Source organism: Cetorhinus maximus, chromosome 10 (genome assembly GCF_964194155.1).
Source record: "Cetorhinus maximus chromosome 10, sCetMax3.hap1.1, whole genome shotgun sequence".
Classification (NCBI taxonomy): Eukaryota; Metazoa; Chordata; class Chondrichthyes; order Lamniformes; family Cetorhinidae; genus Cetorhinus; species Cetorhinus maximus.
The window spans coordinates 125,658,118-125,685,077 of NC_135888.1; the positions used below are offsets into that span (position 1 = coordinate 125,658,118).

General features: G+C 42.3%; 1 protein-coding gene across 1 annotated transcript in view; it reads right to left on the bottom strand.

Moving 5' to 3' along the window:
- The window catches only part of ndfip1l (Nedd4 family interacting protein 1, like), a 61,462-nt gene that overhangs the window by 1,205 nt on the left and 33,297 nt on the right, over positions 1-26,960 (bottom strand). Inside the window, exons 3-7 of the mRNA XM_078551098.1 lie at positions 15,154-15,284; positions 9,517-9,604; positions 8,190-8,314; positions 6,615-6,681; positions 384-495 (exon numbers count right to left, since the gene is read on the bottom strand). Of these exons, the coding sequence (XP_078407224.1) occupies positions 392-495; positions 6,615-6,681; positions 8,190-8,314; positions 9,517-9,604; positions 15,154-15,284 (515 nt within the window). The 3' untranslated portion in view covers positions 384-391. The remainder of the gene's footprint in view (positions 1-383; positions 496-6,614; positions 6,682-8,189; positions 8,315-9,516; positions 9,605-15,153; positions 15,285-26,960) is intronic.

The following is a 26,960-nucleotide window of genomic DNA, read 5'->3' on the forward strand; positions in this document are numbered from 1 at the left end:
TTGCTTTCAAGATTACGTTGGAACTGAGGGATTTTGTGGGATTGACCAAAGTACGCAAGCTGTCACGCTGGAGAATTTGATACCTCCATTGAACCTCAGTATGGCTGAGGACATAACAAGCTTCCTTATGTTGAGCTTTTGAAAGAAAATCTTTCAACACCAACTTAATTCCGTGCCGTATAAATATTGGTAATTTATTAACCGGGTTACTATACGTACTAAATACCTAACATATTTACTGGCTGCTTTCCTCATCCTCTCTCCAGATTAAAAAAGCAGCATGTGCATTTCAATAGAGTGGACGAGGTTTCCTGAAACCTTGTCGCCTGAAAAGCAGCTATTAGCAATGCAAGTATGTTAATAAATCTGAATCAGTAACAGACCTTTATTCTCAGTAGATGAAAAGGACCCTAGTCCTTGGCAGAGGCGCAAAACTATCTGGCATTTTCCGAACCTTTGCATAATTAATGAATCCTCGGAGGAACAACAGAAATCCTGAAAAATAGTTAGCAAAAATATTTGACATTCTTCTTGAATAAAAATAATGAAGCAGTTGCATCATGGTTCATCTACATATGATTTACAAGAATATACTGAATTGCTCAGTCCCTCAATACTGAATAATTCAGCTGATATCTGTCCAATCGGTACCATCAGTAAGGCAGCCTGACATAGCACAACACTGGATTTCAGAGGTTTTTAAATTAAAATATAAGGCCCAGCTCATACCAACATGGAACCATTAAGGTCACAGATTCCTTCAAACAATTGTGTCTTATAAATTCTATAAACCCTAATTATGGAAATAAGGTCAGTAAGCTGCTACAGGGAAAGAAATACAAAATCAGTTCTACAACATGTCTGGATTCAAACACCGAATCCGAGGACATGTCAAGTTGACTTATTCTATTGGTTCCAGTTTGGCATTTCTGTAGCAACAAATAAACACCAAAGTGGATTTATAGAAATATATGGCACAGAAGATGTCTATTTAGCTCTCTGTGCCAGCCAAAAAAAGTATTAGCGTCTAATCCTACTTTCCAACTTCAAGTGCATATTCAAGAATTCCAGACCTCCACCACCCTCTGGGTGAAAACATTTCTCAACTCCTCTAATTCTTCTCTCAACCACTTTTAATCAATGCCCTTTCATTATTGACTGTTTTGCTAAGGAAAATAGGTCCTTCCTAGCATCTTATGTAGGGTCCTTAATTTTATACACCTCAATGAAATCTCCCCTCACTCTCCTCTATTGCAAAGTAAATAACCTCAACCTACCCAATCTTTCCTTGCAGTTAAAATTCTCTATTCCTGGCAACAGCATCTTAAATCTCCTCTGTACCCTATTTAGTGCAATCACATCTTTGTAATGCAGTGGCCAGCACTGTTCACAGTACTCCAGCTGTGGCCTAACTCATCCTTTATATAGTTATAGCATTAATTCCCTGCTCTAATATTCTATGGTGAAGCTAATAAAGGAAAGTAGCCCAAATGCCTTTTTAACTACTGTATCTACTTGTCCTGCTACCTTTAGAGATCTGTGGACATGCGCACCAAGGTCCCTCTGTTCCTCTGGACTTCTCAGTAACCTACCAATTTTTGTGTATCGTGAAGCTGCAATTTACTTGTACTCCTTTCAATTTAGTCTACTGTATTCGCAGCTCACAATGCGGTCTCCCCTATACTGGGGAGACCAAACGCAGACTGGGTAATCGTTTTATGGAACACTTCCATTCAGTCCACAAGCATAACTAAGACTTTCAGTTCACTTGCCATTTCAATTCAACATCTTGCTCTCCTGCTCACATCTCTGTCCTTAGCCTGCTACAATGTTCCAGTGAAGCCCAATGCAAGCTTGAGGAACAGCACCTCATCTTCTAATTAGGCACTTCACAGCCTTCCAGACTCAACGTTGAGTTCAACAACTTCAACCCATATATCCTCCAACTTGTATTTTTTCCCCTAGTGCCAATCTGTATCTTGTTCTCATGTTTTGCTTTTAGACGGTCTGACCTTTATTCTGCTATTAACTCTGAGCCAATGTTTTTTTCCTTTACTGTCATTATTCCCTTTGCCATTTGTTCTATGACATCTTACCATTTAATCTCCCTCCTCCTCTAACCTATCGCTGGTCTTCACTTTTGCTTCACCTGACCCTCCACCCTTTATCAACAGCATAAAATCCATCACATTTCTACCCCTCTTCAATTCTGAAGCCATATTGAAGCATTAACTCTATTATTCTCTGCACAGATGCTGCCAGGCTTGTGGAGTTTTTCCAGCACTTTGCTTTTATTGTGTATTCTCTTGCCTTGTTCGCCCTCTCAAAATGCATTACCACACACTTCTCCAGATTGAATTTCATTTTTCTATGAATTGACCAGTCCATTGATATCTTCCTGCAGTTTACAGCTTTCTTCCTCACTATCAACCACACAACCAATTCTTGTATCATCTACAAACTTTTGAATCATGGCCCTACATTTAAGCCTAAATAATTGATATTTACTGCAAAAAGCAAGGGATGTAGACTGAACACTGTGGAACTACATTGGAAACAGCCTTCAAGTCACAAATACACTCGACCATTACCCTTTGCTTCCTGTCACTGAACCAATTTTAAATTCAATTTGTTACTTTCCCCTGGATCCCATGGGTCTTTACTTTTCTGCCTAGTCTGCCATAAGGAACAGGAGCAGGAGTAGGCCAAATGGCTCCTCAAGCCATTCAATAAGATCACGGCTGAGATTCTGCATCAACTCTATTGCTCTATCCCTTCGTGCTCAGAATCTATTGATCTCAGTCATGAACATATTCAACAACTGAGCATCCATAGGTCTCCAGTAATCTGCATTTAACTTTCACTTTGCACTCACCTTTCACAAAGATTAGCAACAATATATTTATCTGTTCACTAGGTCACGCAGCACCAGATAATTCAACAGGGTTTTTTTAGTTCTGTTTATTTTCTGATTTCACCTCCCCTCTTCTAAAAGTTCATGCTTGGTATTAAGTATGGACATTGCATTTTAGAAGCATTTGCACCATTCAAAATATTGAATGTTAGTATGCTGCATATTTTTACACTTTGGTATTTACATCCTGTCAGACAGTGCTGTGCTCCAGGGATGCCTGAATATTGTGAATGCCATCATCAGGCAGTTTTATTAAGATTTCCAACATCCTATTTGCTAGATTTTGAGAGACGAGAAAGATCAGAAAGTGCTGTGTGTTGGGACAGCAATATTGCTAATATAAAATTTTAATGCAGGTCAGTCACCCAGTATGGATGCCAAACTGTGGCATACAGCATCTAATGGCGCGTGATCATGTTATTATGGAGCATTTATGAACAGAATTACTGACCATGCTCTCCCAGAATGCACAAAAGCTGAAATATATTAAAAACTAAAATCACAAGGAATTGTCTCTTGCCAATTTCCTTCCTCGGTCCACATTGTGGTACATTCGATGGACAGTAGTTACTGTCTGGGAGCTCGTCTCAACAGTGAATCTTGGTAAGCTATTCAGCTGCCAAAGGAAACAGGTAATAGGAGGTGGAGGAGTGGCACTCCCAGTTGCTCTGAATCTCATTCTGACCCAATGTCCACAGAGATGGGGTTCCAACAGGGTTGCTGGGTAATAATCAGGAGCTAGGCTCTTGACCAGATCTCTTTCCTTACCACTGCAACAACTGCCCCTACTACCATACCCTCACAACTCCCAAATAGGTAACCTGAGGCCAACCAAAGCATCTCAGCCCAAGGACATCACTGCAAGGGCTCCTCAGGATAGTGCCCTAGGCTAAACCATCCTGAGTGGCTTCATCAATGACCTTTGTTTCATCATTAGATCAGAGTTGGGGATGTTTGCCGATGATTGTTCAGTTCCATTCATGACTCCTCAGATACTGAAGCACCCCATGCTTTATCAATGACCTGGGCAACATTCAGGCTTGGGAAAATAGCATTCATGCCACACAAGTGTCAGGCAATGACCATGTCAAACAAGAGATAGAATCTAGCCACCTCCCCTTGATCTTCAACAGCAATACCATCACTGAATCGCTCCCACTAGCTACATCCTGGAGGCTGCTATTGAACAGAAACTTAACTGGATCAGCCATTTGAATATAGCCTGCTCTGTGGCTATAAGAGCAGATCACAGGCTGGGAGTTCTGCAGCGAGTAACTCATCTCCTGACTCCCCAAAGCCTGCCCACCATCTAAATATAACAATTCAGGAGTGTGATGGAAAACTCTCCATTTGCGTTGAGCACAGCTCCAGCAAGTCTTCGATGCTATCCAGAACAAAGCAGCTCGCTTGATCGGCACTTCATCCAGCACCAGCGCACTGTTGCATTGTATACCATCTACAAGATGCAGTGCAGCAATACACCAAACTGTCTTCAACAGCAACTTCCAAATCCATGATCTATACAAGCCAGGAGGACAAGGGCAGCAAATGCAAGGGAACACCATCGCCTGCAAGCTTCCCTCCAAGCCATACACCACCCTGACTTGGAACTCCTTTCTACACAGCACTCTGGAAGCATCTACACCACATGGGCTGCAGCAGCTCAAGAAAGTAGCTCACCACCACCTTCTCAAGGGCAATTAGGGGTGGGTAACAAATGTTGGCCTTGCCAGCAACTCTCACATCCCTTGAACGAATAATTTTTAAGAAATCAATTCAGTGAGATCAGTAATTGAAACTGAGACCTTTCTGATCTATCTGGCTCAACTATTTACCAACAATTGTTGAGTCAAACTAAGTTTCTGTCAGTACAGCAGGATGGGGGAGTGGGTCTAACTAAACTGCTCTTGCAGACTGCCAGTATGAATACGACAAGCCAAATAGCCTTCTTCAATGCTGTAACCATTCTATGATACTTTAGGGACAGAGTTCACAGAAACAAAATTTTCCTGGAGTATTTATTTGATAAACTAGTTATTTAAAAAATCTAAGTACAGATTTACAGTTCTGCATTCTTATTCTACAGGACTGTTTAGACACTTTCATGATGGCTTATTTCAGCTGGCGAGTTGTTCATGAAAAAATAAACATTTGAATACGAACCAGAGCCAAATCTGATAAGGCTACTCTCTGAAAGAATTATTGAAAGCTGCAGAGATAATAGTATGAAATGAAACATCACAGGCTCAAATGTTTCACTTGTTCTCCGACAATTACAAAAGCAAACCCATTAAAGAGTCTGTTCTGGGAACAAGAAACCGTTTCACTTCAAGCAGCGTGCAATACTGATATACTCAATCGACAGGTTATTTTGTAGATGCAATCAATCTCCAGCATCTTATAACCATTTTTAAAAATACATATCTGAACATAAGGAGGTCATAAGGAGGTCATAAGGAGGTCAGAAAGTACTGGGAGGACAATATTGCTGACATAAAATTTCAATGCAAGCTAGTGTCCAGCTCAGCACTGATGTCAAACTGCTGTACTCAGCTTCTCACATCCCTGTTTAATCAGGTCACTTGTGGGAACAGATAAATGCCTCAATATACTTTTGCAATATGTACAATCGCTCCTGAAATATATTAAAAACTGAACTAACATCATAACTCGGAGCAATCAAAAATCATGTACTTCCCTAGAGCTCTATATATATACTCTGCAATTATACAACAGTGGGGCAACTGCAGGAACACAGAACCAAACAAGATAGTGACAACAACAGGAGGCACATTCAAAGCTGTGGCTAATCTCCTTCATCCTGGATGAAGAGCTTTGCCCATGCAAGGTGCTGTACGTACTCTGTGGCTTTGAGCAGAGCATACAGTCTTGGCGAGGGTATGGCAGACTACACTGGGATTAATCTAGCTACTTAAGCAAGTATTCAAAAAATTATGCTGCCTGAAACGTTTCACTTGCTCCCTCAACACCCCCACGAGATTCTGTGAAGCTTATTTTTCCTCATTTTATAGGCGCCATTCATTTACCCTAGTATTATGCAGTATTCTCTGGTCAAGGCAGCCGCACGGAAATTTGCTCCCTGGACTTGATGGTCCCTATGCTGACCACTTATCCTGTAGCTTTCCTATGTTCCTCAACCTTTTTTGAATCCTCACTTCCCCCCAGTGAAAAGACCTTAAAACTGTTATCTTCTCTGTACTTCTCCAACCTTATATGCATCCAAATCAACTGTAGATTTCTACTTTCGCTCCATCATCCATAACACAGCCTTCAGCTACTACATCCATACATTATAGAGTTAAATTCCCAAATGCCTCTAATCTTGCTAATCTTCTTTCGAAAGCCCCAAAATCCCTCTCTCAACTCCTCTCAGTCACTCAGCAGCTCTTCCTTCTTTAGTGCCTGATAAAGCGTGCACATTTCAAGCACCTTATAAAGGGCTGGAAATGTGCACGCAAGTGGGTACTTTTGTTTAGGAGGCACATGTGAGCTGCACAGAAATTTCCTCCCCAAATGAGGAACTGCCAGTGTCTCCAAAGGCACTGCACAGATCCTTAATCTGGTGTTGGAGAAATATTGAGTTAAAATGTTATCATCAGCTCATCCAAGTGCTACAACTCTGTTTAAAAAGAATGATTAAAAATACATATGTTTATAAAGATGAAAATTAGGCACTTACCCAGGACCAGGAAGACCCACCACAGCCAGTACTGACCATCAAAGTATCCAGGAAAATAAGTAGAGAACTGAAAGACAGAGTTTTCTTTTTTATAAAAGTCCACAGACATAAAAGAACTTTAGATATTCAATGATTGCAGTGACATCTTTGTATCAGCAATAAAAATAGCATTTCATATGGGCTCAGATAGCAATATTATTTTCACTAAGCAGAAAAGCAGGAAGCAATTCCCCATTTAGCTCATCTCTCTATAGAAACCCATAATCTTCCTATACCACAAAAAAATCAATATTAATATGCAATTCTATCGCTGCAATGATTTCTTCATCACAAGGTGACTTCAAAAGTACTTCATTGGCTGCAAAGTGCTTTGGGATGTCCTAAGATCTTGAAAAGTGCTATATAAATGTATTTTATTTACCATGCAACTGGATTTGCCCATATATTTCAAAGACTAAAAAATAAATTTAAGCCTCTGGCAAGAGAAGGATTTTGAAAACTATGAAAGCACATAAACCAGGGTGGTACAGGGTGAAACAGAATTAACATGAGTGTTGAGAATATTACAGACTGCTGGCAAAGAGACTGTTTATACTCAATGCTGCCAGCAGTATTGTGCAGTTTTAAGAGATCAGTACTTTTGCAGCTGTCATATTTCCAGAATTTGCATTATTCTGTAAGGTTACTCGTTTAATTTCAGTAAATAGATTTAACTGGGTTTATATGGAATCAGAACTCCGCTCAAGCATTGTGTGTCGGTAATATTTGGAGAGAATTTAAGCGTAGTGTGTGCTCGAGATTGAAGACTGTGCGCACTCTAAAGGCCACATGGTTTCTGCAACAGCAGAAAGTTATAGGTGTAAAACTTCTGGTTTGCAGGGCATCAGGTCTGTTTATGGGAAGCATAGTGAAGCCACCTCAGGAAGCAAGAGCTCCTTAAAACACCTTCAAATCACATCACACTGATAGCAGCAAGTTGAAGAATTTCCCGTCGCGTCAAGTTATGAAAATTACTTCTTTAAACGTTTTTGGGACTACATGAAAGGTCTGAGCTTTCTTTTCTGCCACAAAATCGAAATGAGAATTTATTCTCCTTGGTAACAGTTTTAATTTTTCATTATTAACAGAAGCAGTACAAGAATTGAAATCACAATTTACACAATGCATCCTTTGGCTGTAATAGCTTTTTCCTTCATCTCATGAAGGCAACCCCTTTGATGGAACTAGTTATGTCACATCAGAACTACATTTGTACCTATGCTGAAATGTTCCCTTTAAATAGGATATGGTTGGCATAGTGTAGAAGCCACAATATAGCATAAGACTACAAATAAAATGCATTATTGTGCTGTTACTGAGCTGCAGATACTCGCTTTGATGAACAAATCACAGCACTAGGCTTGATGGTCATCAAACCTAATGAGAAACCAAAATTGTTACCAAGGAGAATAAATTTTCATTTGGATTTTTTAGCCAAAAGAAAAGGTCAATTTTAATTAACTTTTATAGTTGGGAACAATTTATCTTTTAGATGGGATAGTCAACATCAAATGGGCAAACAAACATTTCACTCACCCGGACAATGAGGATCCATTTAATCAGTGAGAGACCAAATCCAGAGATGGCTCCATACCGGCCAGCAGCTGATGTGGTCAAACAAAATGATAAGAAGAAACCAATCCAGTTGAACAGGAATGCCACTGGGAAACATAGGAAAGGGAAAGAACATGATGATTAGAAATGTGATTTTCCTTATTTCTTGTAACTCCTCTGCCATTCTCAGATTTCCCCGAATTAATACCTCCCCACAGCTAGTAAGCTATAAACTTCAGACATATACATTTTTAAATACCTAGGGTTGAAATTCTGAGAAACCCACTTAGCCAACAGGGCATCAGTTCTAGCCACCAGTCTACCATAGCCTGACCCTGTCTCAGATGGAAATCAAGGAAAGAGGGTCAATGACATAAGGGAAAGATGCCTGTGATATTTCTACTAATCCTTGCATGCAGGCCAGGAATTTCAGAATGCCACTTGGAATCTGTCACTTTGTGGGGGGGACGGGGACACAGGTCATTCTGCGTGAAGGTTGGATTATTTTTAGAAAAATAATCTATTGTGCAGATACTACTTTCCTAATGGTAGCTGACTACTATTAAGAACTTTGCACTGTAAGTACTATGTGTTCTACTGGAACGTATCAGGCAGGCACCATGGCATTCAGGACAATAGGGGTGAAACAGGAAGGATTGCTCATGCGTGCCACAATTTCACCAGTTCCAGCTCCTCTTCCAAGGTGAGAGAGGGCATGTTGACAAGTAGAAATCTCTCATTGGGGGAAAAAGTGGAGCACAGACTCTTCAGATGCAAGTTTCAATCCAATTTCCAGCCTCCACATACAACCTTGCAATGCCCACCCAGGTGTAAGGATTTCATGCCTCTAATGTTAAACTGACTCCAATAACTTGCACACATCAGTGTAGTAGGAGAGGGCCTGCCATTATTTATCATTTCAAGTAGCAAAGTTCTAAAGTTTACGCAGGGGAATGCCATCAATTCAGCAAATTGAAATGTCAATTAAGGCTCAAACCTAATTTCTATAATATTAATAATCCAAACTACTAGAGCTGTTAACTTAAATCTAGCACTCATGATTGTTTTTAAAAAAAGACATCTTCTGGAGTTTAGCATTACATTATACAGGTACCACAAAATTAGAAATGGCCGCCCATAAAACTTTTGTCCGTTAAGGTGCAATGCACTTACTGGAGCTCCTATTATACTCATACATTTGCAGTTTAATTTTTGACAAATTCTTGCCTTCCTATTTGTAAATATACTGGTTACATGATTCTTAGAAATGTTAAGTTTAGAATGAACGTAATTTAAAAATAATCCTTACTGAAGAATGTGAGCATGAATATACCATCATTCCCTATCCTGAGCTGATCTGCATCATCAAAGTCATCCCTTCCTGAAAAATCATCATCCTGTTTGGACAAAAAGAAATACATTTTAGATGTGCGTTCTTTTTGGAGTATGAAAACATGCAAACTGGATAACCACATTAAGCATCTAGAAATTTGACCAGCCGCTAGCAAACAAATCACCAAATTAAAGTCTGACACCAGTTGGAACCCTGAGACCTTGTGCCCTAACCTACTTTTCAACCTTTAACCTGTCCCTACTTTATAACTTTAATACCATTCTTCCCCATGCTATTGATTAGGCATGAACCAAAACTTGTGGTTGAACCTGTCTCTTCAAGAGTTTCTGCACCCACTTATATGCCCCTTATCCTGAGTGGCAATATTCAGTGCTCATGTTTCATTGCTCCTCTCGCAATTAAAGCACCCACTACTACTGAACTTCCACATTCAAAATTCTCTCCTCAACTCTCTCTGCAACGTCGCACATATATTTTCACAGCACAATGGCAATGTTCCAAGTTTTCCTTCCTCCAATCATTGACCTTGTAACAAGCTTTCAGTATTGATAACTTGTTTGCTGAAAAAATGTTATCTGCACATGCTTCTTACCTTCTTCCCATCTTGAATAGTTGCTATTTCTAATCTTTAATAATCTTATCGCTCTGTCTGCCTGTTGGGTGAACATCATCCACACCCTTTCACCTGGACACTTTTTTAAATTTATTCGTTCATGGGATGTGGATGTTGTTGGCTGGGCCAGCATTTATTGCCCATACCTAATTGCCCTTTAGGTGGTGACCCACCTTCTTGAACCACTGCAGTCCATGTAGTGTGTGATGCAGTATATTCTGCTCAGTAACTCTGAACTTCTAAGCAGCTGAAACTGTTCCCACAAGTGTTTGCCCTGGACATTAAACCAGACAGGAACTTCCACATGCAATAAGATTCACAATGCAGGTCAAAGCCATGCTGCCATTAAGAGACCCACTTTGCATCTGTTGTCTCTTACCTCTTTAGTCATTTGTTACTGTTTTTTTAGCAACTCTTGTCCCAAGGGGCATGAACTGGTTCTGTTGATATTATGTCATTTTCATAGATTTGCAGTTTACTGTGGGCAATTTTTGCCTCTTTGCATCAAAGACAGCCTTATCCAAGTTTAGAATCTCAATAGCTGCTTCACGTTTCTCCCTTTTAAATGCTACATTGAACTTGATCATATTATAATCATTATTAGATAAATGTTCATGCAATAAACCTGTTAACTAAATCTGGCTCATTAGTAAATCTAATATAGCATGTCCCCTTGTTGGTTCAAGGACATATTGTTGCAGAAAACTCTCCTAGTCACAAAGAAATTCACTACCTTTCTGACATGAGCTCATCTGCCTGTCCCAATCTATTTGAATCGCTGGTTGACTGCTCTTTTATGCCCATTTAATTTTCAAACTCAAACATCATATTTATACACCAAATACTGTAGAAGACACAAACACTAACTACACTATATAAAAATAAACACTTTCATAAGATGCAGATGGGGCTTCTTCACCAATCGCTGGGGGTATTCCACTTTGCACATCTCCTGAGCCGGACATCACTTGCTTAACCGGTACCTGCCGCTGCCTCTCTTTCAGCTAATTCCCTATCCATCTCTATGTTTTATCCAGGATACCCAAATGCCCTACTTTAACGTGTACAGGGGCTTTTCATTCAGGACTTCAAGAGCTTCCTAGAAAACTACACCAAGGGATTTCCAATACCTATTTGGGATGTCATTTCCTCAAAAACAATCAAGGAGATTGGTCAGGCAGGATCACTCGGGTTGGCTGCTATTTATTAAAGCATTTTTATAGATGTGACCATCAAGTTTATTTCTAATAATTAATTCAATAATTTTGGCAATTATTGATACAAGACTCATGGGTTGGCAACTCCCTGGATTTGTTTTGTTGCCTTTTCTAAAACTAGAAAATGTGGTGGCATTTTCCCAATTGCATGGGAACCTTCTTGGATTCATCAAATTCCTCATGACTGCCGACACTTAGTAGATTTTGTCCATAATTTCAGCAAGCACACTAAGGTTGATCATTAATTCCTGGAAACTTATTGGTTTTAAATCCTTTAAGGCTGTCTTTCGCCTCCATGCAAATAATGACTTTAATGCTGCTAGTGTCCTCCCTAGTGAACACTTCCAGGAAATAATCAATTACGTTAACTAGTTTCAATCTCCATTTGAATCTTTGAGAAACCTAAATTCTCCTTTTCTACAGCATAATATGGAGAATTTCTTTAATACTTCTCATATCGGGTCTTATCTGGTTAACACACAGCCTTTAAATACCTCACTGGGCAAAAGGTACAAGCAGCACATACACTCAGAGGTAAAACTTAGATGATCAGCAGAACATGAGTGTAAAAATGATTCCAGCTTTCAAGATTGGCCTCGATGGACCTTAGCAGCACATGTTAAGTTGCTGAATCCCTTTACTAAACATGAAACTATTTGAGATTAATTTCCTTTAGAGCTGATAGGACTTGAAAGGATCAGCCAATGCCCAGGCCAATAATGCATCTTCTGCAAAACACATACAATGACCCAGCACTGTGTTTCAGGAATGGAACCATGGCACTACAACTGCAGTGACTGAGAACAAAGTGATGATACAATTCTGCCTCCCCCACCCCCCTCAAATAGTTCATCAGATGAATGAAGCATTTGAAGAGATCCTGGCTAACACAACCCAGGGAGAACCTATATTTGATCCCTGATCTGTACTGATCTAAATATAGCTCTTGCTGCAGTTGTATATATTGCTTCCTTTTTCAGCAGACTCGATGGGCAGAAGGGCCTTTTTCTGTGCTGTGGACCTCTATGACTCTATGAATATACACTAGCACTACTCATTCTTATAAAAGTCGCTTAAATACCATGACTCCTCCTCACTTAGTTAATACCAAGAAACAAATTAGTCAGTAGTAGTTGAGTGGCAACATATTATAATTTGTTAATTACCATCCTATGCCTTTCAATGCGTCCTAGTCGATTTCTACTGTTTGGATTTCACAAGGATCAGTTTAAAACAGCTATTAGTCTACACTAGTGCTGCAATGCACAGAATCTGAATTCAATACAATTACAAACTAAGGTCACTGTCAATATATAGGAAATGAGACGAAGCGTGGGAAGTTTTAATTTAATAGCAAGATGCAATACAAAGATATACATGTTACACAATCATCTCTGCCCAAAGTGTGGTTAGATTGCGGAACCTGGTAGCAGAAAGAGTAGTTGAGCAAATATATATGCGTATTTAAGAGGAAGCTAGCTAAATACATGAGGGACAAAGGAATGCAAGGTTATGCCGCTAGGGTTAGATGACGAAGGGTGAGACAAGACTCATGTACAGCAGAAACACCAACATGCAGTTGTTGGGATGAATGGCCTGTTTCGGTGCTGTGCAATTAAAAGAAAAATCATACACATAAAATTTTTTTGAAGTATTTTCACATATTCTCTTTGTAATGTCAAGGGCTTAACAGAAGAGAGAGTCATACACTTAACAAAACAGGTCAAGTATTTTATCCGTAAATCTGAAAAACGAACACATCCAAAAACTGCACTTTTTTTGAACCTCGTTGACCTTTGGTGCAGGACGTCCCTGACCCGAGCCGACACAGGCCTCGCCAACCGCACTCCACCTATAGCGTGGGAAGCCTAGTTGTTTGTCTGCACACTGACACTCTGAACCCTATCCTACAAGCGGAATCACAGATGGTGCAAAGGATGGGAACTTAATACAAGTGCCGAGCATTTATTATTCCATGATATATTTTACTTTTCTAGCCATTTTATTTACTTTAGACTATAGCTAGCCTAGGCTTAGGCTACTGTAATGTAAGTAGGTATCTGAAACTGAAATTATCTGAAATTTGAAACGCAATCAGCCCCAGGGATTTTGGATAACGGATTCTTGACCTACGTAAGATAGGCATGGCTCTACCTCATTTAAGAAGCATAATGCCTGACTCCATTAACAGCTTTTCAAATACGCAATATTTCATAGCTTAACATTCCATGTTTTCGCAAGCACAATTATCTTAGGAAACCATTAATTGCGCTCATCTTTGCTTGCACATCTCTTAGAATTTTGGCAGTCCCTCTTCCTGGGTGTCTGTAATGAAGCTGCTTCATTCTGTAACAGATGTGTTGCAATATTTATGCTGTTAAGAGGAATTCTATCCTCCCTAGTTTATTAATTCTGTGCTAACAATAGCATCAGGAACTTGTGCTACAGTCACAAAATTTAATTGGCTGAGATTCAAAGAGAGGCATAACACTAGGGACAGTGAAATGCAATTTAAAGACCCCAACCGGAAGAGATTTAACTGTTAGTGATGGAAGTAAAGTCAATATTGAATCAATCATCAGTGGATCAATAATCCTGTAACAAAGCCAGTTGCAACTTTAGGTTATAGTGATTCAGCATTTCACTTCAATAGGACTATGCCTAATCCAGGGATTTCAATCTCTGTGTGGAACACACTAGAGCCGAGGTAAAATGGCTACTAAAGTTAACCCCCATAAAATTAACCAATCTTTCAGATACTCAAATTTATAAGAAGATGTTCCTTGAAGTTGTAATGTCAAAAGAGAATCTGAAGTTTAATTAGAAAATTCAGCAGGGGAAAGTGAAGCACAGAAGACTCATTTACTGGTGTCATGGGAAAAAATTGGACTATTTTACTGCATTATCTTGCACTGTCACTTAGATGTATAGAGAATGGTCATCAAAGCTACACAGAAACTCAGAAACAAAATCTATTGAAACCTATACTGAAATACATTAGCAGTATAACAGTGATGGATTCCTTAGTGTTACTGCAGTGATAAACAATGTTATTTGTATATTTTTTAATGTAGTTTTCAAATGCTGGAAATAACATGCTACAGCATTAAAATCATCACCCCGTCTCAAAAGTCAACTTCTAGCAGCTGTAAGTAAAAGCAACTACAGCCTTGGGAAATCCAGCTTTTAAATAGCAAAAGTAGAGGTAGGTTACGGATTTGGATTTAATGGCTACAATATAGTTGCAGAATCAGCAACTAAGAATTGCTAGTGTTTCCTTAGAAAAAAGGCCAAACTTATTCAGCATCTTATAGAAACAGAGAAAAAATAACCAACTGTCTGAAGGGGACAGATAGATTTGAATGTAGTGGCTAAGTGGATGCCTGTTGCTATTCGAATGGTATGAGAATTGGGACGTCTCTGAAACCAGATTAATAGAAATTCACTTTAGTGATTTCTCTTGAAAAATGTCTGAAACATCCAAATTATAAAGAGAATTTTGATTGGCCTGCCAAGACTGTCCGAGTTATAATAGAGATGGTTACTTCTTAGAAAGGACAAACCATTTTTAATTTATCGAAAGGCAGGATGAAATTAGAAATAGAACAAAACAAATGGGGTTGGGAGATATGTTTTTCTCTATTAAAAAGCAATGAAAAATAGATTAATAGAAAGGTAATGCATTAGTCCTATACATATTTTTGTATATCGTGGTCCAGCTGTAGTATATCTTGTGCATTCAAGTGCAGGTTAGATTCTCACCCGTCCAGAGACCAGGGGTAAGGTTGCTTCAACTTTTGTTCTTTCAGCCTCGTCATATGAAGGGAGTGTGGTTGCCACACTATAGGATGGTGGTTTTGGAAATGCAGAATCCTCTTTGTAATCAAAGTATGCTGCAGAAAAATATGAAACATTAGAAACATGAGGTGCAATGTAAAGCCAATTTCTCTCAGTCTACATACAGAACTGCTTCATTTTGAAGAACCTTGCAGACACCTCATAGGTTGGGCTGCAAAGCTGCTCTAGGCCTCCACCAAAGGCACACTACAACTAGCTATGTGATTAAAGGATGTTCAGAGACATTGGTCCTCTCATTTCTTCTCTTCATTTCCTCAAAGACTATCTTTTTTTTTATACTAAGACATTATATTGGCTACATTAAAAAATTATCAACTATATCCCAACATAGCCCAATGATTAAGTAGAAATTTACTTATCTCTACAAATTTATTCCTGAGCACATGTTTTAAAAAGAAACTGGTCAGAGGCAGCCTGAGATCAAACATTTTGTGCAGGATTCTCTCTTTAGTGATACAGTAAAACATGATCAAGCAGCGCTAGCCAGGAGTGCTCCAAAACCATCCACAAGAGCCAGCACACTATGTGATGCCACTGGAACTACTCCAACAATTAATGGGTGCCAAAAGAGCCTTTTCTTCAGGCGCCTATGCTTACCAGAATCTATTCACGATTGCAATGCTGCAGCAATGTGTCACTATCGTTAGAGGGCCTCAGGGAGTTATGCAATTTTAATGGCATAAAAATACAGAACCTTTTCAAATTTCCCTTCCAAGCCACTCACCGTTCTGATTTGGAAATTTATCGCTGTTCCTTCACTGTCGTTGGGTCAAAATCCTGGAACTCCCTCCCTAAGAGCACTGTGGGTGTACCTACTCCACAGGGACTGCAGCAGGGGGAGGCAGCGGCATAGTGGTATTGTCACAGACTAGTGTTCCAGAGACCCAGGATAATGCTCTGGGGACCCGGGTTCAAATCCCACCACCAATTGAATCCAATAAAATATCTGGAAGTCATGGTGGTGACCATAAAAACCCATCTGGTTCACTACTGCCCCTTTAGGGAGGGAGATCTGCAATCCTTACCTGGTCTCCAGACCCACAGCAATGTGGTTGACACTTAAATGCCCTCTGAACAAGGGCAATTAGGGATGGGCAATGAATGATGGCCCAGCAGGCGATACCTACATCCCATGAACCAATTATAAAAAAAGTTCAAGGCAGCAGAATAAAAAAACAACCTTCACACTGAAATCAGTGAGCAGTATGAAGGAGGATTTAAAAGGGCTGAAAATTCATAAATTCCCTAGGCCAGATGGTATCTATCCTGGCGTGTTGAAGGAGATTAGGCGAGAGTATTTGCAGGGGGCAATGGTTTTGCAGGCTTTGATTATGAAAAGATTCATGTTGCGAATGATCCAGAGGCCTGCACTAATGACAAAGGCACGCCCTTCCCAGCTGGCCTTGCAAAGCCTTCCTCCCATGCCAAAATTGTTTTACACTAGTCGGCCAACAGCCTCACATAGCCATATCCACCAATATCATACCTCTCAGCTTATATCGTAAACTCCTCCATCAACATTCCCAGGTATGTTCAGATCCACCAGCAGGGCAGACCATGAGAGATGGTGGCAGAGTGGTATAGAGACAAGAGGGAGTGGCCTGGGAGTTCTCAAAATTGACTCTGGACTTCATAAAGTCTCATGCAACAGGTCAAATATGGGCAAGAAAACCTCCAGGTGATTATTACCTATCACCCACCCTCAGCTAATTGTCAGTGCTCCTCCACGTTGCACAAACTTGGAAGAAGCACCAAGCATCACAAGTATACAGAATGTACTCTGGGTGGGATCTTCAATGTCCATCACCATGACTGGCTCAGTGACACCGCTATTGACTGAGCTGGCCAAGTCCTTAAGGACTTATCTGCCAGGCTGGGCCTGCAATTGGTGATGAGAGAACCAACAAGAGGGGAAAAATCCACTTCATCTTGTCCCCACTAATCTGCCTGTTTGGTATCGGTGGGAGTGACCATCACATAGTACTTGTGGAGACTAATTCACACTGAAGACATCCTCCATCATGTTATGTAGCATTATTACCTTACTAAATGGGATAGATTCAGAACAAATCTAGCAGCTCAAAACTGGGCATCAATGAGGCAATGTGGGCCATCAGCAGCAGAATTGTATTCAGCCACAATCTGTAACCTCATGGATCAGCACATCTCTCATTCTACCACTGTCATCAAGCCAGGTGACCAACCCTGGTTCAATGAAAGAGTGCAGGAGAGCATGCCAACAACAGCACCAGACATATCTAAAATTGATTGCAAAAACGGTGAAGCTACAACACAAGCCAAACAGCAGACGCGGCATGTTGCAGTCAGAGCTAAGCAATCCCACAATAAAGGCATCAGCTCAAAGTTCTGAAGTCCTGCCACATCCAGTATTGAATGATGGAGGACAATTAAACAACTAACTGGAGAAGGCAGCTCCACAAATATTCCCATCTTCATTGATTGAGGGAACCAGGCATGTCAGTGCAAAAGATAAAGCAGAAGCATTTGCAAACATCTTCAGCCAGAATTGCCGAGTCGGTGATCCATCTCAGCCTCTTAAGGACCCATGCATCATGGGTGACTTCAGCCAATTCAATTCACTCCACACAATATCAAGAAATAGCTGAAGGCACTGGATACTCCAAAGGCTATGGGCCAGATATCATCCCGGCTGTGGTACTAAACACTTGTGCTCCACAGTTAGCCACACTCCTAGCCAAGTTGTTTGAGTTCAGCTCTCTCTCTCTCAGGCTGTCCCTCAGGGTCGAAGATGACTTGCTTCCACACTAAAAATGACTTCTGAGGTGACTGAAGAATCCAATGCATGACCTACAGTCTCTGTCACAGGTGGGGCAGGTGGTGGTAGGGAGAATGGGTGGGTGGGGCTCCTGGGTTGCCACACGCTCCTCCCGCTGTCGACGCTTGGTTTCAGCTAGCCCTTGGCAATGAGATTTGAGGTGTTCAACTCCTTCCCGGATGCTTTCCCTCTACTTCGGGCAGTCTTGGGCAGGGATTCCCAGAAGTCAGTGGGGATGTTGCACTTTGTCAAAGAGGCTTTGAGGGTGTCCTTGAAGCGTTTCTTCTGCCCTCCAGGGGCTCGCCTGCTGTGTCGAAGCTGAGTAGAGCGCTTGCTTCGGGAGTCTTTTGTCAGGCTGCGGATGACGTGGCCCGCCCAGCGGAGCTGATCGAGCATGGTCAATGCTTCGATGCTGGGGATGTTGGCTTGAGTGAGAACACCGACGCTGTTGCTCCTATCCTACCAATGGTTTTTCAGGACCTTGCGGAGGCAGTGCTGGTGGTGTTTCACCAGATTTTTGAGGTGCTTGTACATAGTCCACGTCCCTAAGCCATATAGGAGGGCGGGTATCACTACTGCTCTGTAGACCATGAGTTTGGTGCTGGGTTTGAGGTCCTGGTCTTCAAACACTCTCTTACTCAGGCGGCTGAAGGCTGCGCTGGCACACTGAAGGCGGTGTTGAAACTCGATGTCTGCCCTTGTTGGCAGTAGGCTTCTAAGGTATGGAATTTGGTTCATGTTGTCCAAGGTCTCATCGTGGATTTTGATAATTGGGGGGCAGTGTGGTGTGGAGGGTTAAAGTTGGTGGAGGACCTTCGTCTTACAGATGTTTAGTGTAAGGCCCATGCTCTCATATGCTTCAGTGAAGGTGTTGACAATGGCTTGGAGCTCGGCCTCTTGACGCAAGCATCATCTGCACACTGTAGTTCAATGACAGAGGATGGGCGACCTTGGATCTGGCCTGCTGGTGGCGGAGGTTGAACAGGTTCCCACTTGTTCTGTAGTTTAGCTCCACTCCAGCGGGAAGCTTGCTGAGGGTGAGATGGAGCATTGCGGAAAGGAAGATCGAGAAGAGCATCAGTGAGATGACATAGCCTTGCTTGACCCCGGTCCGATCATGGATTGGGTCACTGGTGGATCTGTTGGTCATGTCATCATGGAGCAGTTGGAGGGTGGTGACAAACTTTTGAAGGCAGCCAAAACAGAGAGAGATGCTCCATAATCTTTCACTGTTAACAGTGTTGAAGGCTTTTGTGAGGTCAAAGAAGGTCATGTACAAGGGTGGGTGCTGTTCCCTGCATTTCACTTGCAGTTGCCGCACCGTGAAGATCATGTCCTTTGTGCCCCTTAGTGGACGGAATCCACATTGCGACTCTGGGAGGAGTTCTTCAGCCACAGGGAGAAGGTGATTGAGGAGGATTGAATGTCGGCTAACTTGGATCTCCTGCGCTTTTTCCACCCACCATCTGTTGTTTAAGTCGAGGGTTTTTTGCTGGACTTCAGCCGTCTGTAGAGTTGCTTACTTGCTCTCAAGTTGGGTTGCTGTTTCAGGTTCAGAAATGCCTACAACAGTGTTATCTACTCAACAGTATGAAAAATTGCACAGGTGTAGAATAAGGCCTCGGCCACCGGTGAAATACTTATCATTTTTTCACTTACCCGGTGAGGCGAGCCCCTCAAAATGCAGGACAAATCCAATCCAGCAAATTTTGTTTCATCTGTCTGCTCCCAATCATCAGCAAAATGATCGAAGGTGTCATATCCACTGATGTCAAGTGGCATTTTCTCAGCAATAACTGGCTCACTGATGTTCAGTTTGGGTTCCACTAGGGCAACTTGACTCCAGACCTCATTACAACCTTGGCCCAAACATGGGCAAAAGAGCTGAATCCAAGAGGCGAGGTGAGAGTGACTGGCCTTGCCATCAAGGCAGCAGTTACCCAGTGTGGTATCTAGGAGTCTAAGGGGTGGCATAGTGGCATTGTCACTGGATTGGTAATCCAGAGACCTAGGGTATTGCTCCACGGCAGATGGTGGAATTTGGATTCAATTAAGAGTCTAATGAAGACCAGGAAACGGATGTCATCTGGTTCACTAATGTCCTTTAGGGAAGAAAGCCTGCCATCCTTACCTGGTTTGGCCTACATGTGACTCCAGACCCACAGCAACGTGACTGATTTTAAACGCCCCTCTGAAATGGCCTAGCAAGCCACCCAGTTGTATCAAACTGCTGCATCAACCACCCAGCATTGACCTAGGCACCTCAAACTCAACCATGCCAACCCCGCGAAGTCCTCCTAACTAACATCTGGGGGCGTGTGCCAAAATTGGGAAAGCTGTCCCACAGACGAGTCAAGCAACAGCCTGACATAGTTATACTCATGGAATCATATCTTACAGACCATGTCCCAGACACCACCATCACTATCCCCATCCCTAGGCATGTCCTGTCCCATCAGCAGGGCAGACCCAGCAGAGGTGGCGGCACAGTGGTATACAGTCAGGAGAGAGTTGCCCTGTTAGTCCTCAACATTGACTCTAGACCCCATGAAGTCTCATGGCACTAGGTCAAACATGGGCAAGGAAGCCTCCTGATTACCACCTACTGCTCCCACGCTCTGCTGATGAATCAGTACCCCGTGTTGAACTCCACTTGGAGGAAGCACTGAGGGTGGCAAGGGTGCAGAATGTACTTTAGGTGGGGAACTTCAATGTCCATCACCAAGAGGGGCTTGGCAGCACTACTACAGACCGAGTTGGCAGAGTCCCAAGGGACATAGCTGCTAGGTTGGATCTATGGCAGGTGGTGAGGGAACCAACAAGAGAGAAAAATAAACTTGACCTCATCCTCACCAGCCTGCCTGCTGCAGATGCATCTGTCCATGACAGTACCAGTAGGAGTGGCCACTGCACAGTCCTTGTGGAGACGAAGTCCCATCTTCACATTGAGAATATCCTCCATCCTTTTGTGTGGCACTACCACTGTACTAAATGCGATAGATTTTGAACAGATCTATCAACTCAAGACTGGGCATCTATGAGGCACTGTGGGCCATCAGTAGGGGCAGAACTGTACGCAACCACAGTCTGTAACCTCATGGCCTGGCATATCCCCCATTCTACCATTACCACCAAGCCAGGGGGCCAACCCTGCTTTAATGAAGAGTGCAGGAGGACATGCCAGGAGCCGCACTAGGCATATTAAAAATAAGGTGTCAACCTGGCGAAGCTAAAACATAGGACTATTTGCGTGCCAAACAGCATAAGAAGCAAGTGATAGACTGAGCTAAGCAATCCCACAACCAGCAGATCAGGTCCAAGCTCCGCAGGCCTGCCACATCCATTTGTGAATGGTGGTGGACAATTAAACAACTCACTGGAGGAGGAGGCAGCTCCATAAATATCCCCATCCTAAATGATGGGGAAACCCAGCACATCAGTGCAAAAGATAAGGATGAAGTAGTTGCAACAAACTTAAGCCAGAAATGCCGAGTGGAGACCCATCTCCGCCTCCTCCGGAAGTCCCCACCATCACGGAAGCCAATTCAATTCACTCCACATGACATCAAGAAACGGCTGAAGGCACTGGATAGTACAAAGGCTATGGGCCCTGACAATATTCCAACAATAGTACTGAAGACTTGTGCTCCAGAACTTGCCATGCCCCTAGCCAAGCTGTTCCAGTACAGCTACAACACTGGCATTGCCCAGGTGTGTCATGTAGACAAAAAGCAGGATAAATCCAGCCTGGCCAATTACCACTCCATCAGTCTACTCGATCATCAGTTAAGTGATGGAAGGGGTTATCAACAGTGCTATCAAGTGGCACCTGCCTAGCAGTAACCTCCACTGTTTGGGTTTCTCCAGGGTCACTCAGCTCCTCACCTTATTACTGCCTTAGTCCAAACATGGTCAAATGAGCTGAACTCTAGTAGAAATGATGTGTGAGTGACTGCCCTTGACAGCAAAGCAGCATTTGACCGAGTGTGGCATCAAGGACCCCTAGCAAAACTGAAGTCAGTGGGAATCAGAGGGAACCTCCCTGCTGGAAAGGAGGGTTGTGGTTGTTAAAGGTCAATCATCTCAGTTCCAGGGCATCACTGCACGAGTTCCTCAGGGTAGTGTCCTAGGTTCAAACATCTTCAGCTGCTTCATCAATGACCTTCCTTCCATCATAAGGTCAGAAGTGTGTATGTTCACTAACGATTGCACAATGTTCAGCACCATTTGCGACTCCACAGATACTGAAGCAGTCCATGTCCAAATGCAGCAAGACCTGGACAATATCCAGGCTTGGGTTGATAAGTGGCAAGTAACATTCACACCATACAAGTGCCAGGCAATGACCTACTCCAACAAGAGAGAATCTAGCCATTGCCCCTTGACATTCAATGGCATTACCATCACTAAAGCCCCCCGCCTCCCCTCCAACTATCAACATCCTGGGGGGTTACCATTGACCAGAAACTGAATTGGACTAGCCATATTAATACTGTGGCTACAAGAGCAGGTCAGAGGCTAGGAATCCTGCAGCAGCTGACTCACCTCGTGTTTCCCCAAAGCCTGTCCGCCATCTACAAGGCACAAGTCAGGAGTGTGATACAATACACTCCACTTGCCTGGATGAGTGCAGTTCCAACAACACTCAAGAAGCTCAACAACATCCAGGACAAAGCAGCGCAATTTATTGGCACCTCAGCCACAAATATTCACTCCCTCCACCATCGACGCAGTGGCAGCAGTGTGTACCATCTACAAAATGTACTGCAAGAACTCATCAAGGCTTAGACAGCACCTTCCAAACCCACGACCTCTACCATCTAGGACAAGGACAGCAGATGCATGGGAACACCACCACCTGAAAGTTTCCCTCCAAGCCACGCAGCATCCTGACTTGGAAATATATCGCCTTCACTATTGCTGGGTCAAAATCCTGAAACTTCCTCCCTAACAGCACTGTGCGTGTGCCTACACCACGTAGGCTGCAGCGGTTCAAGAAGGCAGCTCACCACCACTTTCTTAAGTGCAATTAGGGATGGGCAATAAATGCTGGCCTGGCCAGTGACACCCACATCCTATGAAGAATGAGAGGGGATCTCATTGAAATGTATAAAATTCTGACCGGGCTGGACAAACAGGATGCAAGGATGATGTTTCCTCTGGCTGGGGGGGTCTAGCGCAAGGGGTCACATTCTGAAGATATGGTGCAGGCCATTCAGGACTGAGGCGAAGAGAAATTACTTCACTCAGAGGATGGTGAACCTGTGGAATTGTCTACCACAGAAGGTTGTCGAGGCCAAGTCACTGAATATATTTAAGAAGGAAATATTGAGTTCTAGACACTAAAGACGTAAAGGGATATGGAGAGACAGCAGGAATTTGGCGTTAAGATAGAGGATCAGCCTTGATCATACTGAATGGCGGAGCAGGCTTGAAAGGATGAAAGACCTACTACTTCTCCTATTTTCTTTGTTTCTATGAACAAATAAAATAAAAGCTTGAACAAAACTGAAGTTAATGAGAATCAGGGGAAAAACTCCCCACTGACTGGAGTCATACCTAGCACAAAGGACGATGGCTGTGGTTGTTAGAGAGGCTAATCATTTCCACCCCAGGACATTGCTGTAGGAGTTCCTTGGGATACTGTCCTAAGCCCAACCATGTTCAGCTGCCTCATCGGTGACCTGCCATCCAACATGTAGGATCACAGAATTATTATAGCACAAAATGATGCCATTCGGTCCATCGTGTCTGTACCAGCTCTCTAAATGAGCAATTCACTTAGCATCCTTCTCCCGCCTTCTCCCTGTAACCCTGCACATTGTTGCTTTTCAGATAACAGTCTAATTTCCTTTTGAATGCTTTGATTGAACCTGCCTCCACCACACTCTCAGGCAGTGCATTCCAGACCATAACCACTTGTTGCGTGAACGCTTTTTTCTCATATCGATTTTGCTTGCCAATTACTTTAAATCTGTGCTCTCTCATTCTCAATCCTTTCATAAGTGGGAACGGTTTATTTCTATCTACTCTGTCGAGACCCCGCATGATTTTGAATACCTCTATCAAACCTCCACTCAGCCTTCTGTTTTCCAAGTAAAACAGTCCCACCTTCTCCAATCTATCTGAAGTTCTTCATCCCTGGAACCACTTTTGCCAATCTTTTCTGTACTCTCTACAATGCCTTCACATCCTTCCTAAAATGTGGTGTCCAAAGTTGGACGCAATACTCCAGCAGAGGCCAAACTTGTGCTTATACAAGTTCAACATAACCTCCTTGCTCTTGTACTCTATTTCCACATTAATAAAACGTAGGATACTGCATGCTTTATTTACCGCACTCTCAACCTGTCAATGACTATGCATATATACTCCCAGGTCCCCTCTCCTCCTGCTCTCCCTTGAGAATTGTACTCTTCATTTTATGTTGTTTCTCCATGTTCTTTCTAACAAAATCAATGACTTCTCATTTCTCTGCACTGAACTTCATCTGCCACCTGTCCTTCCATCCCACCAACTTGTCTATGTCCTTTTGAAATTTTATGCTATCGTCCTCAGTTAACAATACTTCCCAAGTTTCGGATGATCTGCAAGTATTGAAATTGCGCCCTGTACACCAAGGTCTAGGTCATTAATATACATCAGGAACAACACTGAACCCTGGGGAACTCCTTCCTCCCTCCAGCCCAAAAAAACATCCACAACCACTACTTTATTTCCTGTCACTTTGCCAATCTTGTTATAGTTGCTGCTGTCCCTTTTATTCCATGAACTAAAACTTTTCTCACAAGTCTGTTATCTGGCACTGTATCAAATGCCTTTTGGAAGTCCATGTACACATCAACAGCATTGCCCTCATCAACCCTCTGTTACCTCTTCAAAAAACAGAATTAATGGTTAAAAAATCCATACTTTCTTTCCTTAATTAACCAGCATTTGTCCATGTAACTATTAATTTTGTCTTGAATTATTGTTTCTAGAAGTTTCCCCACCACTGAAGTTAAACTTACTGGCTTGTAGTTGCTGGACTTATCTTTACACTCTTTTTTGAACAAGAGCATAACATTTACAATTCTGAGGTCCACATGGCACCACCTCTGAGTCTAAGACTGAAAAATTATGGTTAGTACCTCCGCAATTTCCACTCTCACTTCCTTCAACATCCTTGGACGCATCTCATCCAGTCCTAGTGCCTAATGCGCAAATCTGGTTTTTACTCCCTACCCAGCCATAATCCTCCTTTACCACCTTTTCACTATTTATATGCTTATAGAAGACTCTGCCGTTCCCTTTTATGTTGGTTGCCATTCTCTTTTCATGCTCCCTCTTTGCTTTTATTTGTTTTTTCACCTTCCCTCTGAACTTTCCATGCTCACCTGGTTCTGAAGTGTATTTTCTACCTGACAGCTGTCACAAGCACAATTTTTCTTCTTCTTCATCTTATCTATTTCGTCATCCAGGGAGCTCTGGATTTGTTTTCCCCACCTTTGCCTTCAGGGAATATACCTTAACTCTTTCTTCCTTGAAGGTAGCCCATTGTTTATCCTACAAATCTTTGACTCCTATTTATTCAGCCCAGATCCGTTCTTATCTCATTGAAGTTGGCTTGCCCCCGGTTAATTATTCTTACTCTGTTCTTTGTCCTTTTCCATAGCCAACCTAAACCTTATGATACAATGATCACTGACCACTAAATGTGCTCCTACTGACACTTGATCTACTTGTCCACCTCATTCTCAAGAAGCCATTCCAACAGTGCCTCCTCTTTCATTGGTCTGGAAACATATTGTAGAAACTTTTCCAAAACACACTCCATGAACTCTTGCCCCTCTCTGCCCTTCACATTGCCATAATCCCAGTCTATATTTGGATAATTAAAGTCCCCATTATAACTACTCTAACACTGTTGAAAAAAGAGACGTGTCGAAGCTTTTTGCCTTGTACCCATCAGGGTACTCCACAAGAATGCAAATATAAGAGGAAAACCACAATTACTGTAAGCGAAAATGCTGATTGATTGGCAAGTGGCCTCTCATTGGTAGAGGCGTTGTCATGGAGAATGCACCACTGATGGTGACCGACAGTTAGCTGCCAAGAAATTGAAATTTAAACCAGGCAGCTTAACCCTGGTTGGTCAAGGCATTGCCCTGAGAAATGAGTCAGCGAATGGCTGTCACTTATTTTGTTTAGCTGAAACAGGTGCAATGCGTGTACATTATTTGTTTGCAAAGTACAGGGCCCTGTGTATTAATATAGCTTTCAGTACACACAAATGAGCCACACTGTGATTTCGACTGACAGTCTTAAATTGGTTGTCAGCGTAATTCTTAGCACACTGAGGATTATTTAGCAAATGTTGTCCAATCACAGAATCACATCTAATGTTGGACACTGTGTTTGAGTTTTGCACATAGGCTGGTTGGGTGTGCTCTGTATCTTGCCTGTTATGAACAGTGGCTGGGACATGCTGTTTGATACAATCTGGCAGTCTCTGGGACGTACAGCCTACATACCTAGCATCACACTGGCACTGACATTTATATACCATATTACTCGTTTGTGCGATAGGTAGAATTTCTTTCTGGCTTGACGGCAGCATCCTGTTATTGGTGAATACCACTTGTATTGCTCAAATTTTTGAGATACCTCACGCTTCCAGGAATGACACCTAGCCACCTGCCCCCTGTATATTTCTGATATGTAGACGATGTGTTTGCTATATTTAAATCCGCAGCTGCATGTATTAATTTCCTTACATGTCTTAATGGGCTCCATTCTGCACTCAAATGGAGCAGTCAAACAAACTCCCCTTCCTTGACGTACTGGTTGAGAAATCTGCTGGGGGTTCTCCACCGCAGTCTACTGCAAGCATACCTTCATTGGTCAGTATACGCACTGGGGTTCTTACAGCTCC